Source organism: Pogonomyrmex barbatus, unplaced genomic scaffold (genome assembly GCF_055798465.1).
Source record: "Pogonomyrmex barbatus isolate J1 unplaced genomic scaffold, ASM5579846v1 scaffold14, whole genome shotgun sequence".
Lineage (NCBI taxonomy): Eukaryota > Metazoa > Arthropoda > Insecta > Hymenoptera > Formicidae > Pogonomyrmex > Pogonomyrmex barbatus.
The window spans coordinates 5,810,709-5,824,883 of NW_028297110.1; the positions used below are offsets into that span (position 1 = coordinate 5,810,709).

Here is a 14,175-nt window from a genome sequence, read left to right on the forward strand (position 1 = left end):
TTATATGACCAAATACTTTGTAATATATACATTATATATTTCTAAAAGGCGTAACAACTTTTTATTAAAAAAACTTTTTTCTTCAAGAAATGAATAAAAGCTATAACAATTATCGAAAAAAATAAAAAAAAACATTACATATTTGTTATTTAATATATAATTCAAATATAGAATTCATGTGTCGGTATATATAGCATATATAGCATATATGAGACTTTCATGCGTGTCTCTCTTATCTTATACGCATACGCATGTTTTTGTGAGCATGCTTTCTGGGCCATGTATTTGAGGCAAGTTAGCAGTTTAGTATATAAATATAAATGTCTATGATTGTGAACCAAACCTGTCTTATCCTACATATACGAGAATATATCTGGTTGTATATATGTACATCTGTATGTGTGATATGATCAAATATATTGAATATATATATATATATCAATAGAATCTTTGGTATATTCGGCACAATGTTCTCAGCATTTTATATTCTAATAACCATGGTGAAAATGGAAATTTATTTGGTATCTCAGTATATCATAGTACATATTTTGTACAATATTTATTTTATACAATTTGTACAGATTTTGTACAATATTCATTTAGTACAATATTCTGAAAATGTGAGCCGTATATTGGGTCTGTTCTTTTTAGCTGAACTAGGTGCACTAGTTCAGAGTTTATCTTTCTTCTTCCAGTGTAAGAAAGAAAGAGAAACTGCGAATTATAACTAGTTCAGTCAAAAAGAACAGGCTTATTGTTATGACATTTTTAAAATCTGTTGGACAGTCCACGTTGCTAATTGGTCAGTTAAATATTTGATCTAATTTGATCTGATTGGTGATTACTTCTTAGGGTCATTTTCACCAACTTTGATTAATTTAATCGGCCGATAATTTTAGACTTGATTAGTCGCAATATATCCAAAAATTTAATAACAAATACGAGTGATCAATTTCAATGGAATAATCGGCCGATTTAATTAATCGGAGTTGGTAAAAGTAGTCCTTAAAGTCTTTTTATTCTGACACTCAACGCTCATTTTTAGCGTGAAAATAGATTACGTGACCTAAAATGACTTCAATCAAATTTCATTACTTCAAACTAGTTCAAATTTCATTATTTTGCGTTAAAAATAACTTCAATCAAATTTAATTATTTTAAATTAGTTAAAAATTTCATTATTTTGCGTCAACTTTGTCCTATTTTAACGCTGAAAACGATAAGCGACACATGAAAAGGTATCTTAATTCTGGCTTGGTGATGTTTCATGCGTCTCCGCCCCAAATACATATGATCCACGGTGGAGGGACGAGCGGAGCACGCGCGTAACGGTTGCACAGTGCGAAAGCGCAGGAGTTTGTCGCGTCGAGCAGAGTTGATGTCCGTTTCTCGTAAGGAGAGGCGGTATTGGCCATCGAGAACATCGGTAGGAAGCATGGTAGCGGTGGCTTGGCAGATATGCTTAGGGTATCTGTCATCCACTTCGGCGTGACGTTGTAAAAACTTGGTGAGAGAGTCGGAGGAGGATTTTAGACTATCGACGTGCCATCCGAGTCGCGTGGATGACGCGAGCAATGCGTTTCCTCGCGAATGAATCCGCTCGTCAATCTCGTTCCTCAGATACAATCCCGTCGCGACATTGCAAGTGCCGACGATGAAGCTGCACGAATCATTCGGTTTTTAACCGAGACATCGAGCCTGCAAGTTCAATTCGTCATATGCCGGCTGTAATCGAATTATAAATCGGTCCCTTTCTCTTTCTTTCGGTGCTCCTTGTGCCCGAAGGTGGTGATTCGTGTTACTTTTAGCGAAGGTGCGAGAAACTGTAGTGAGGCAGGATGATGATGGGCGATCAGTTTCGCAGCAAAGTTGAACAATACTCGCCGAAGTCCTCGCCGAGAGGAGCACGGTCTCCAGTTGTGTCTCGTCAGGACTCTACAGGAACTCTGAAGACTACTATTTCCCTTGGGAAGAACCCTTCTATTGTTCACAGTGGACCATTTTATCTAATGAAGGAGCCTCCAGGTAATGAAATCAACAACTATTTTTGAAATATATGCAATATGTATTATGTGTACAAGTTATACTCGAGTCTGCAAATGGCATATGATCTTGAGATATATATTTTAAAAAAATATAAAATATAATATCAAAAAAAAAACGCAAAGTTTTACAAATAAATATATTGGTGTTTTTAGGGGAAAGTGAACTTACTGGAGCGACAAATTTGATGGCATATTATGGTTTAGAACACTCCTATAGCAAGTTTAGTGGAAAGAAACTTAAGGAACAGCTGTCTTCTTTTTTGCCAAATTTACCTGGTATTATAGACAGACCTGGTCATCTAGATAATAGGTATAATTTAAATCTTATACAAGCTTTCAAATATTATACATTTTATTTGATGTTTTTCTGCTTTTTAAGCTCATTGAGATCGCTGATTGAGAAACCTCCCATAGGAGGTAAAGAGTTATTACCTTTAACAAGTGTACAACTAGCTGGTTTTCGATTGCATCCTGGTCCAGTAAGATATATTTCTATATATTAAAATATATATAAGTATTCTATAATATATTATTATAGAAAGGAAGATTATCAAAATATTTAAAAGAATTTTCTAAGATAAATGCATAATTGCTGAGTTGAGTAATGTAATTTTGCAGTTGCCTGAACAGTATAGATACGTGAATCAAGCTCCTCAAAGAAAACACAAAAATAAACATAAGAAACATAAACATAAGCCTGGGGAAGTGCTCAGTGGACAAGAGACCGCAACAACGGACGTAGGTGGTTCTGATACACACGAAAAGAAGCATAAGAAACAGAAACGACATGATGAGGAAAAGGAAGCTAGAAAGAAGAGAAAGAAGGAGAAAAAGAGGAAAAAGCAGAAACACAGCCCCGAGCATACTGGTAGCCTCACACCATCTCAGCATTCCAATTCGTGATCTCTAATCTGCCCTTTCCAATTCATGCCAAACTTTTGATTGAAACCGAAACAGCGTACGAATTATTGAAGTGACCAAGCACAAACGTGTATATTTACTTATATTAGGGCTATAAGTATTCACCCGAAAATGATTACTTGAAGTGATTATTATTACAATCATTAAATAAATACTAATAAAATTTTTGTTTTGATCTTAGTTCTGAACGCGGAATTAAATATTTTATATCGATTTTTTTTTTTTTTAATTAAAAACTCTACATTTATTACATTAGAATTTTAAAAATAATGATTTCATGATTTAAAAATTAGTAATATCAAAATAATGATTTCAATGATATCAGTAAATTTTAACTATATTTACAGCCCTAATTTATGCATAATATATGTTTATTTTTTTCGTTATTAGATGGTATGATAAGGAAAAGAGCGCTCTCTATGTGCAAATCATGTATATACGCGTATGAAATAATTTAATCTCTTTTGTATTGGAAGACTATGTAGATTTATTTTTATTGATCGGTGTAGACTTGTAAAAAGTTATATTTTACAAATTGTGTGCTCAAAATTTTTCTGTTATTTCGTATACCAAACGAACATTAACCAATTATGCACATTATAAAAGAAAATATTCAAACAGATTAGCTAAATTACATCAAATCTCAGTACTAAAGTGGCAGAATTATTAAGGTAAGGTTTTGCATTTTGTTTATGAAAAATTTACGGATATATAAAATTCAATCGTTATAATTGTTGCTATTGTCTAGTTTGTACAACTTCTTTTTTTTTTATTTAATCAGTGCAGTATTATATGTTTTTTGTTTTCTTAAGCGTCGCACCTTTGCATACTTGAAAGTCTTCTACATCGGTGAAAGGGCAGTGTAAAAATATGACCACGTAATATAACAATCGTGCATGGGATATATTATCTCACCGAATCTATCGCGCATATCGTCTCCTATGCGACATCACCTTACAATTGTAAAGTGATTGTATCGTTACTCGGAACTTGGAATGTAAATATACGTAAATAAACAGCGAAAGACTGTACAAAGCGCGTGTATCGGGTATTGCTGTGCTGTGTAAAGTGCTCGTTTATGAAGTTTGTAAGTGTATGTAGAATCCACGTGTTTTAAGATCGACACGATGGGTTTATTGCGAGAAAGAAATATATCGGAAAGAAAATTCAAATCTAGATGTAATATTTATAGCGCGAAACGGATACAGAATTAAAGTGATCGATTTCACAATAGTAGCATCATTGTTTTTTCATCCCAATTATTTGTTTTATTTTCGTTACAATGAATGTAATAAACATTTTTTATTTTATACAATTTTATTTTTCTCATTCTATACAAGACTGTCGTTCTACAAGACGTCCGAGTAATATAAGGCAAAAATAAAATAAAAAATAAAATATTTTTCTATGTAAATGTCGAGTACAATTTTTTGAACGGTCTAGAAATTATTTAAATATTTTTAAGTTTTAATTTTTATTCTTATAGAGAAGAAACAATAATATTAATTAAGAATTTCATAGCATATCTTTTTAAAATTATTTATTTACGAAATTTTATACGAAATTAATGTAGTAATTTAAAAATTTTTTTATAAATATTAATTTTTTTTGTACATTTAAATTCAACTTTAACCAAATTTGATCTTTGGACTTTAAAAGAATATATATATAGATGCACTGTGTTACTGCGTATTTTGTGCACTTGAAATGAAACGAGCGCGTGATTAGTGTCAGTCCACAATAGATGATTTAAGCTTTAAGAAGTAAGAAATTGACCAATTATAATCGAATATGAAAAGAATAATCGACTATGATTGGTCAATTTCTTACGGCTTAAAGATTAAATACTTATTGTGGACCGACACTTAGAGATGTTGAAAGGAAAGAGATCACAACTTGAGAATAGAGTATACGCGATTCAAAACCGGACGCAGCCGGCGGTACAACTGTTTACGTATCGCTGTTGGAATTTTTTTCATGTGACACACGACTACCGCTGTCATCGTCGGGAATTTGTTGAGAAATCGTGGCGAGGCAAGAATGCAGCGTAGCGTACTCCGCGTGACGAATCTCCAGTTGTTGCAGAGACGTTTTTTCAAAAAGTATCACGTGAGGGTTAGATTTGCGCCTAGTCCTACTGGTAATGATTGACCCTTATCAAAGCCCTCAGCTTTAATTTTACTAATGAAATATGATAATCATGTATCTGACATTAAATCTCGAAAATTGTCAATTCTTTTTCATGTATTATTTCAGGCCATTTGCATTTAGGAGGTTTGCGCACTGCATTGTACAATTATTTATTCGCTCGTAGCAACAATGGCACATTTATTTTGAGAATTGAGGACACAGATCAGGCAAGAACGGTTCCCGGAGCGATAGAGAAACTCCAGGATGATTTGTTATGGGCGGGGATTATATCTGATGAAGATCCTACCAGAAGTGGCCCTGTCGGTCCTTATGTGCAGTCGTTAAGGCTTGAATTATATAAGTAGGTATTTTATTTTTTTCCCAATCAACAAAGTCTATCAAGGACATATTCTGTAAATAACTAAATAATTCACTAAATAATTTTAATTATTCGATCTTCTAAATTTCTTTATGAGATCATTATTTGTAGGGAACAAGTACTTAAACTCTTGAATAATGGATCTGCCTACTATTGCTTTTGTACTGAAAAAAGACTGCATTTGTTGAGGAAGGAAGCGATGAGATGTGGACAAATACCCAAATATGATAACAGATGTCGGCATTTTAGTAAGGATGAAGTAAAGGAAATGCTCAAGAAAAACTTACCTTATTGTATTAGATTTAAGGTACATATATATCTGAAATTTATTTGACAAACCAATTGACAGACTGATAATTGTTAATTTATAATAACTATTTCTATTGAATTGTTCTATTGAACAGTTACTGTCCACACCAGAAGTCTTTCATGATATAGTTTATGGAGATGTATTGCATGATATTTCTAAATCTGAAGGAGATCCAGTTATTATTAAATCAGATGGATATCCCACTTATCATTTTGCAAATGTGGTTGATGATCATTTTATGGAAATATCTCACGTCTTACGTGGTGTTGAATGGCAAGTTTCCACACCTAAACATATTATGCTTTATAAGTAAGTACTTTTAATTAATTAAATATTTTGCATAAACTTGGCGTAACTTTGACTCTATATCAATACAATTTTATTTATTATAGAGCGTTTGGTTGGGATCCTCCCATATATGGACATTTACCTTTAATATTGAATGCAGATGGATCCAAGTTGTCAAAAAGACAGGATGACATAAAAGTTGAATCTTTTAGAAAACAAGGTATTTTTCCATTGGCGTTATTGAATTATGTAATAGGGGCTGGTGGTGGGTTTCACAAAGAACAGGAGAATCAAGCTCTTTACAGTTATCAGGAATTAATTAAACAGGTAATTGCTAATGGTACACAGTTAATATACAGCTATACAGTTAATATACAGCTATGGTACATGCTAATAACACAGTTGAGGACTTTATATTTAATATTTATATACATTGTATATGTCATTGCAGTTTAATATTGATAAAATAAAATCAAGTTCCGGCAGACTTATGCCCGGAAAACTGATGGAATTCAATAAATTAGAAATGGCGAATTTATTACAAAATGAAAAAAATCATAAATTTTTTATTGAAAGAGTTAAAAAATTAGTATTAGAAGCATTTCCTGAAAGGTATATTTAATTTATTTTTTATATTAATACTTTTCACTTAAAAAAATTTAATTTACTTTTATTTTAGAAAAAATGGACATTTACAATTGGATGATGATCACATAATAACTACGTTAAATTGGGCACGAAACAGGATAACGACACTCAACGATCTTGTCAAAGAAGACTTAGCATTTTTATGGATTATTCCATCTTCTATGCCAGATGTTAAACAAACTGGATACTCAGGTACTAATATTTATTTATACATGAGATATCAAGTGTTATTTAATAAAATTATATATTGTTGCATTATTCCAGATGCGATTAAGTTATTGAATGCGGAATTAGTTGAAATAGATGCTAGCAATTACAATACTAATTGGATGACATCATATTTGAAGGATTTTGCAAAGAAGAATGAAGTACCATTTGCTATTTTGATGAAAACTCTGAGAAGTGTTATGAGTGGCGTAAAGGTAAATAAATAGATTATATGAATTTATCTAATTGTGTGTGTGTGAAAAGGAAAAAAATATGTCTAATATATGCAATAATACACTTTATAGGTTGGACCACCTGTTGCTGAAATGATGGAAATTTTGGGAAAAGACAGAACATTACTACGATTACAACGTTGTGTTTCTTGAAAAATTTATATGCCTTGTTTAATCATAAACTGATGTTACTGTCAAAGGTAAAATGCATTTTACCAAAAAATAAATTTAGTTTAAATATGTTTTTGTAGAAAAGATATTAGAAGAGAATAATGATCAATATTAAAATATTTTCCACAAATATTTGCATTCCACTGCTGGAAAATATATAAAAACAATTTGTATATAAATATATAATTCTAATTAGAATATTACAAGGAAAATATTGCAAACTAGTCAAACATTTTATATATTTAATATGATGAAAAGAAATAATATTTTATCTATATTTTAATATATTTATTACAGAATAAATATATTAAAGTATTTTATACATATATACATGTACTTTTATAAATAGTACGTCAATTCTTTTGCATATATAAAAATCTTGCAAGATCTGGATTCATTAAAATATTAGTGTTAATCTTTGTTATTATATTAATATTTATTTCAATATATATACATATATATATATATATATATATATATATATTATATACTGTACATTAATATATATTTATATGCATTCGATGAAAAAGAAATAATGATGAAAAGATATTGCCAAAATATACCTCAAATATGGAGAAACTCAAATATTAATAATATAATAATATTCATCTCTTTTTTATAACTTTTAAATGCTTAATTAGAAAATAACATAAAAACATCAGAAATATGGAACTTCGAGTTGAATTTATTATAGAATAGCAATTTTTTATACAGAATGAATTCGTAATATAATATTTTCATCTTATACAATGCAATATATAATTTTATACACTTAAGTACAAAAAGATTAAAATACATATAGAAATTATGTGTAATTATTTTGACGAAAATGTCTGATGTATAAAGTGCTTGTACAACAAATTGAACACTGTTATTCTTAAATAGTTTTTGTTCGATATTTTGCGAGATTTTTCTTATATAGCACAGGATTTATAATACACATACAAATGCTTGGATAGCATGTTTGAGATCAGCATTACAATTTTCAAAATAAGATCTGAGTATCATAGGCAAAAATATGATGATTCAATTTTTGAACATACAAGAAAAATATTGAAGGAAATGCATTGTGAATGCGAACAATGATAATAAATGTGCACTCTAAGGGTTCATTACACTGAACAAATGATTAAATTTGGTACTTATTAATATTTTATTACATTAATATAATTATAAATCCTGTTATTGTAACAATATTAAAATATTACTTGATAAATTGCCAATCGATATGCCAGGTATCATGATGATTTCGAATCTGACAAAATATTATCCTTTTTCAAAAGTTATTTATTGTGAGAAATCACTATGAAACCAACTTTTTTATATAAATGTAAGTCTGTGCTTATGTAAGGCCTGTTTATTAAAAATTAATAAGTATTTTACCTTAATATTTCCGAAAAATATTGTCTGTACAATAAAATAATACAACAAATAAATGAATTATATAAGATTCTTCATATTATATTTTAAATATTCAAATAAAAGTAAATATAAAATTATATATCACTTAATGAAAGATAAATTCTATATTATTCTCAAAGTGCAATTCCAGAATAATAAGATAAAATATATATAACATATTATCAAAAGTGAAATTCTGTAAAACAAAGTATTTGTTACAGATTGATTTCTTATGTACATACAAACTTATTATAGAAATCTTAATTTAAAAAATTTGACAAAAAGATCTTATAACTAAAATAATTATAAGTACTAAAATATTGGGATAAATAATATATTTCATAGACAATAATTCTTCTCGCATTACAGATTAATCTTTATCACAGTAGTTTTAGATTTATGTTGTAATATACTTAGGGTTCTATTCTGCGAACCGGAGATTTTCTATGTATTTTGGATGTATTTATCAATCTATGCTATTTTCAATCTAAGACTATAAAATATATCAATCGATTGTATTTAAATAATATCAATTCTGTATAAATATATAAGGATTTTAGCAAGTTTTATTAAAAGCAAAGTTAGCCAAAGAAGCAGTGAAATAGGAAGATGTGTTTAACTGATTGACTTTTCAACAGAGAAAGATAGCAAAATAGTTTAGAATGTTTTAATCTCTCTCATAGTTTTGATTTAGCAAATATATATACTTCAAATATCTTTAGAAATATTCAGTTTACTATATATACAAACACAAGTATTTTAAAGCTACAACTTCAAGCTAATTCTATGTATAGAATACACTGTTTTCACAACTCTCAAGCAAAATATTATTTAATAGTCAGCGAAAGCTTTCAAAAACTAGAACATCAAAAACTAACAATTGAAATAATGGAAGAACAAAAAATGTATATGCTTTTGTCAAGTTATTCAGAATTATGTAACAATAGCACACTTAGCTTAGTAAATAAAGCGGCTATGCAAAATTTATCACAGATAAAAGGGTAAATTCTCGCGAATATATACAATTGAAAAAAAGAATATTCCAAGTACAAAAAATATTCAGAAAGCTAATAAGTGCTAGTAGATTTAGATAGATTACGAATACTATTTTTTTCGAACTCCCTCGAAACTTCCTTTTATCCGAATCGATTACATATATTATTAATAATATAGTAAAACGGCATATATCTAAGAACAGTAATAGTAATTGAATGTGATTAAATACGTTTGTATGTAACATACCTTTGCAACATCTTATCGTAAATCGTGAGGTATGTTTGTCAATGATTTTATTTTAATAAGTATACAAAACAACGTGTACATATTTTTGGAAAGGAATATATTACAATAATACGATCCTTATTATATACGTGTGGATTTCCACACGATAATATACGAGATTGTCAATTCTGTATATTAGTAATCTTACTGCAGAAATATCTGACAAATATACACAAAATAACGTTGATAGAATTATCTCTATTATGTAAAAAATATCAGAAGACTAAGACATAAAAATCGACAGGTACTAAATAAAAGTGGAGAAACATTGATTTTAAATGTTATCTAACTTATTCGGTCTTTTTTGGAAAACTTAATTAGATTTTTAGATATTCAATGAATTATATATCTCTGGAAGATATCAACGTAATTAAATTATATATAAGGGAAAAGTTAATCGTTATACTAGAAATTAAAAAATTTCGAATAATTCTCCCGTAAAAACATTCCATTAATATTAATTAGTATAAATTAAGAGTTATCGAATATAATATTATTCTACGTAATACTGCATTACATTATTGCAACAATGTAATCTACTAAAGTGCGACGTTTTGTTGCATGATTGTAATGATACAATTTTCATAAAGTTATATAGGAGGAAAATTTGCACAAATATTGCGTTCACGATTTATAATCTCGTGTTTCTAAATTAAAAATACGAAAAAGAACACGCAACACATTCACATATACGTATGAATTTTACATCCACATTTTTTGTCTGTATGTAAGATTAGTGACTCTAGGCACTTTTGTCCTTTCAGATATACATTGGAATGTAAAGAAATTTTTAAGATTGCAAATAAGTTGATTAAACTCGTTATTGTTTTATATTGTAAGACGTCGTATAAAAGACAAAAATAAGTAAGTCGTTATAGTGCACTTAACGTTAGTAACTTGGCAAGCTACATTGCCAATAAAGAGCCTACGCCTTCTGTTAAGAATTATATTCTCTGTGTAACTATTATAGTCACAGTTTGATTATATGTCATTTTAAATTTCGTCAGCTAATAATTTGTATATTGTTTTATCGTATAAGACTAAATATGATACTACGGTATCTTCATCTATTTGTGAAAATGTACTCTACGGAAGTGTAATACTAAACTATAATACAAATGTTTTCATACTGAAATTCTCTAATTATCACATAATTAACGAAACGAAGACAAACGAATAAACAGCTATAGGGAAGCGGGAAAGCTGCGCTGCAACTTTCCAATTATCAATATGAGCAATAATATTTGATTGATCGAAAATTATATGAACAAATAGCAGACAGCTGTATACACGGCGTTTGCAATATTTATATTATTATGCGCGCAATAATCATCAATTATTGGAGAAATGATCTTCCATTGCAGATTATGAAAATAGATAAATTTATAACTCATTACGAAAATTATTATTAAGGAAACAGGACAAAAACTCGCAAACAAGATGTCCAACCCGTAGGAAGAAGAAAATATTCTTATCGTACACCACAATAACTCTTGCGAACTCTTTAGAACTACTGTAGCACATTTTGCATTTTTAGCTTCTCTTAATTATTGTGTTTATTGCCATAAGGAGATATATGTAGAATCACTTTCATGTACATCTTGACCCAGGCATTGCTTCTCGAACCAATTATTAATATCATCAAACAACCGAGGAAGCCGAAGATCTGATGTACATAGTTATAAAATTGCATACTCATCACATATTAAATATCAATAATAACGACGAAGTAATAGAAGACAATAGATGGAAAATTGATCGAAGAATATAAGATGTAATATAAATTGATTTTCGTGAAAGATACAAGAAACGCGTTTTTCCAAGAACACGCTACTTGCAGGCTTAAGATACTCGTACCGTGTGTAAGAATCATCAATTTCGAAACAGCAGGAATACACATAATAATTATTAAACACATATCCAAGACGTAAGTTCTAATAATAGTGATATAAAAAGTTTGCTATTTTACAAGGAATATCTACTTCGTATGTGTGTGCAGCTTATACGAGATTTCCTTCTTTGTCATGGATTCTGTGATGCCTCGGTAGAAGAATGAAGTAAGATTCATCCCCTTAGGAGATGATGCATCTCATACTTTGTACTATACATACTGTGTTTAGATATATAGAATTGCGTTGTAAATTTGTCGCTGGATAACAAATTCAGATTTGCTTCTTGCGAGTTCTAGTGTAGAATAGGTATTTGGCACAGGCAAAATGGTTTTCTTCCATACAGTCGGAAGGATACTTTTTTTACAGTGATATCGTTGTGAACGTTATCCTTTCGTTCAATACCCACGATGTCACTCGTCGGAGATTATAATCGTAATTAACATTTTAGGGCAAGAATATAATGTCTATCTATTTTCTACAAATTTATCTTGTATGCTACGAAAGTTCCTGTTTGTCAAGTACTTGATTCTAAGTTATCTCTTGTCGATCTATAATTGCGCGTTTTTGGAATGACATTTGAGAAGTATTTCTTTCACTACTATCGGCTATCTAACGCGATCATGCTTCCTATTCCGGCGATATCGAACTCGATATTTCTACATGATCCGCGTAGCTCAGTTGTTCAGATCATTGATGGCTTGTAAGATGCGTTTAACGTGTCCCACCTTGGTGATGCCCAGCTCCTTTAGATCTCGGCGGGCTAGGGTCAATAGCTCCCTACCGCGTATATCGTGAGACACGAATTTCTCGGCGTATTCTCCCAGCTGCAGATTTTCTAGCCAGGTGCACACCTCCTGAACGCCCCACGTGGTGACCTGATCTCGCGCCGGATGGCCTGCGCCGCCCGAGTTGCCAGCGAAGCGACGGAACTTTAACCAGAATAACCCTCGATGACGATTTTTTTTATCTCCCTGTAGATCCAGAGTTCGAGATGTCGGTTAGTACACGGTTAGTCAGATTAGTAGGAAAGCGCTAGTTTATACGGCATACGTTAGAGACATGCTAATCATATGCAGGTGAAAAATTGCACTCGGGATTACGTGTGGTAACGGACTCGTCAGGCACATAAAGTAGCTCTCGAACGGATCTATAATCGTTTACGTTACGCGATAGTGGCTCAAAGTCGCGCAAATACACTCTTGGTATACATTAATGAGACAATATACGTAAGATATTCCATTACATATTTATTGCTGTATTTTAGCAAGATTCATATACATTCGCTAAAAGATACATCTCTCATGAGGCTCATATAAAATCACGAAAGTTCCCCTCTCGTTGTTACAGTGCTAATTAAACAATGCAACAATGCAACTCACGAAACCATGAGAAGCAGCGAAGGCGCGGTAACAAAAGCAAAAGTTAAATTGCATACAGTTCAAGTGCATACTCGGACGTGTCGTTTCTGCTAAGATGAACTGAAGACACGGCATCGCTAAGTATCGCATGATGTACGTTATGTCTCACTGTGTACTATATAATAGAGCCGCAAGCGTGAATAAATAAACAAAAGACATCTAAACGGCAATTCCATCTCTCAGCAGACGTAATACATGCACGCACGCACATACATACATACGTGTATTAAAAAAAAAAAATAATCAGCATCGGTATTCCGCTACATTGCAAAACTAAGTCCTCTAAATGCTAATTCTATTTCTCTAATGTCATAAGCATTAATACTTAAAAGCATATTACCAGCACTGGGATTGAGCACTCAATCAATCCGAAACAAAGCATAGGATAATTTATTAATTATCATTTGAAAATAACATTTACGCATAATGAATTGTAAACTTCTCTTGAAAGAGATTGTAAATATTCGTGTATAACGTATGTAAAGAGAGGTGCTTTCATAATATTACACATCTTTGTGTTGTCCGACTTTCTAGCTAATGTTCTCAAGATTTATTTACAAGAATAATAATGCTCTATAATAATCTTTCTTTGAAATACACTGGCAAGATGGAATATCGAATACGAAATAGAATATAGTAAAGTAATGGAAGACTTTATCGTTAATCTTGTCGTCAGTGTGCTTCGCTCGATTTTAATAATCTTGTGATAAGTTATGATAAGCTATAGGCTAAACAGAAAAATTCATGATACCTCCCAAAATCTATATAAATCAGATTCTTTAAATTATCTTATGTTTATGTGAATGAATAGTTGAATCTTTACGAAATTCTTTTTCTCTTTTAAATATTAA

At 30.6% G+C, this 14,175-nt stretch overlaps 3 protein-coding genes across 11 annotated transcripts in view; 2 read left to right on the top strand and 1 right to left on the bottom strand.

Annotated features, from left to right (window-relative positions):
* Window positions 1–1,300: 1,300 nt before the first annotated feature.
* MED19 (mediator complex subunit 19) lies at window positions 1,301–4,199 on the top strand. 2 transcript variants are annotated; one of them, XM_011640249.3, is made up of 5 exons: window positions 1,301–1,727; window positions 1,809–2,025; window positions 2,199–2,355; window positions 2,425–2,524; window positions 2,664–4,199. In XM_011640249.3, exons 2-5 carry the CDS (start codon window positions 1,839–1,841, stop codon window positions 2,946–2,948), a joined length of 729 nt encoding a protein of 242 aa, XP_011638551.1. In that variant the 5' UTR covers window positions 1,301–1,727; window positions 1,809–1,838; the 3' UTR covers window positions 2,949–4,199. The 2 variants fall into 2 exon arrangements, with proteins under 2 accessions (XP_011638551.1, XP_011638550.1); XM_011640248.3 differs by having other exon boundaries at window positions 1,302–2,025.
* A 592-nt stretch (window positions 4,200–4,791) lies between these two features.
* On the top strand, window positions 4,792–8,782 carry GluRS-m (putative glutamate--tRNA ligase, mitochondrial). Its single transcript, XM_011640247.3, has 9 exons — window positions 4,792–5,106; window positions 5,223–5,457; window positions 5,587–5,782; window positions 5,880–6,094; window positions 6,178–6,400; window positions 6,525–6,685; window positions 6,753–6,913; window positions 6,986–7,143; window positions 7,234–8,782. Exons 1-9 carry the CDS (start codon window positions 5,007–5,009, stop codon window positions 7,312–7,314), a joined length of 1,530 nt encoding a protein of 509 aa, XP_011638549.2. The 5' UTR covers window positions 4,792–5,006; the 3' UTR covers window positions 7,315–8,782.
* A 269-nt stretch (window positions 8,783–9,051) lies between these two features.
* Window positions 9,052–14,175, bottom strand: part of LOC105428141 (diacylglycerol kinase eta) — a 34,189-nt gene continuing 29,065 nt past the window's right edge. For 6 of the 8 annotated variants that reach the window (XM_089072682.1, XM_089072683.1, XM_089072679.1 and 3 more), the window contains one exon: window positions 9,052–12,877. In XM_089072682.1, the coding sequence (XP_088928808.1) occupies window positions 12,581–12,877 (297 nt within the window). In that variant the 3' untranslated portion in view covers window positions 9,052–12,580. Of the gene's footprint in view, window positions 12,878–13,133; window positions 14,053–14,175 lie in introns of those variants that run through there. The other 2 variants (XM_089072678.1, XM_089072685.1) reach the window with 2 other exon arrangements.

What these genes read in the sequence shown, in the direction of transcription:
- MED19 (XM_011640249.3), top strand. Translation starts at nt 1,839, where the DNA reads ATGATGATGGGCGATCAGTTTCGCAGCAAAGTTGAACAATACTCGCCG. An exon ending in TCTAATGAAGGAGCCTCCAG is followed by an intron (nt 2,026 to 2,198) that starts GTAATGAAATCA and finishes TGGTGTTTTTAG; the next exon opens with GGGAAAGTGAACTTACTGGA. An exon ending in TTCGATTGCATCCTGGTCCA is followed by an intron (nt 2,525 to 2,663) that starts GTAAGATATATT and finishes GTAATTTTGCAG; the next exon opens with TTGCCTGAACAGTATAGATA.
- GluRS-m (XM_011640247.3), top strand. Translation starts at nt 5,007, where the DNA reads ATGCAGCGTAGCGTACTCCGCGTGACGAATCTCCAGTTGTTGCAGAGA. An exon ending in AAACATATTATGCTTTATAA is followed by an intron (nt 6,095 to 6,177) that starts GTAAGTACTTTT and finishes TATTTATTATAG; the next exon opens with AGCGTTTGGTTGGGATCCTC. An exon ending in TAAACAAACTGGATACTCAG is followed by an intron (nt 6,914 to 6,985) that starts GTACTAATATTT and finishes GCATTATTCCAG; the next exon opens with ATGCGATTAAGTTATTGAAT.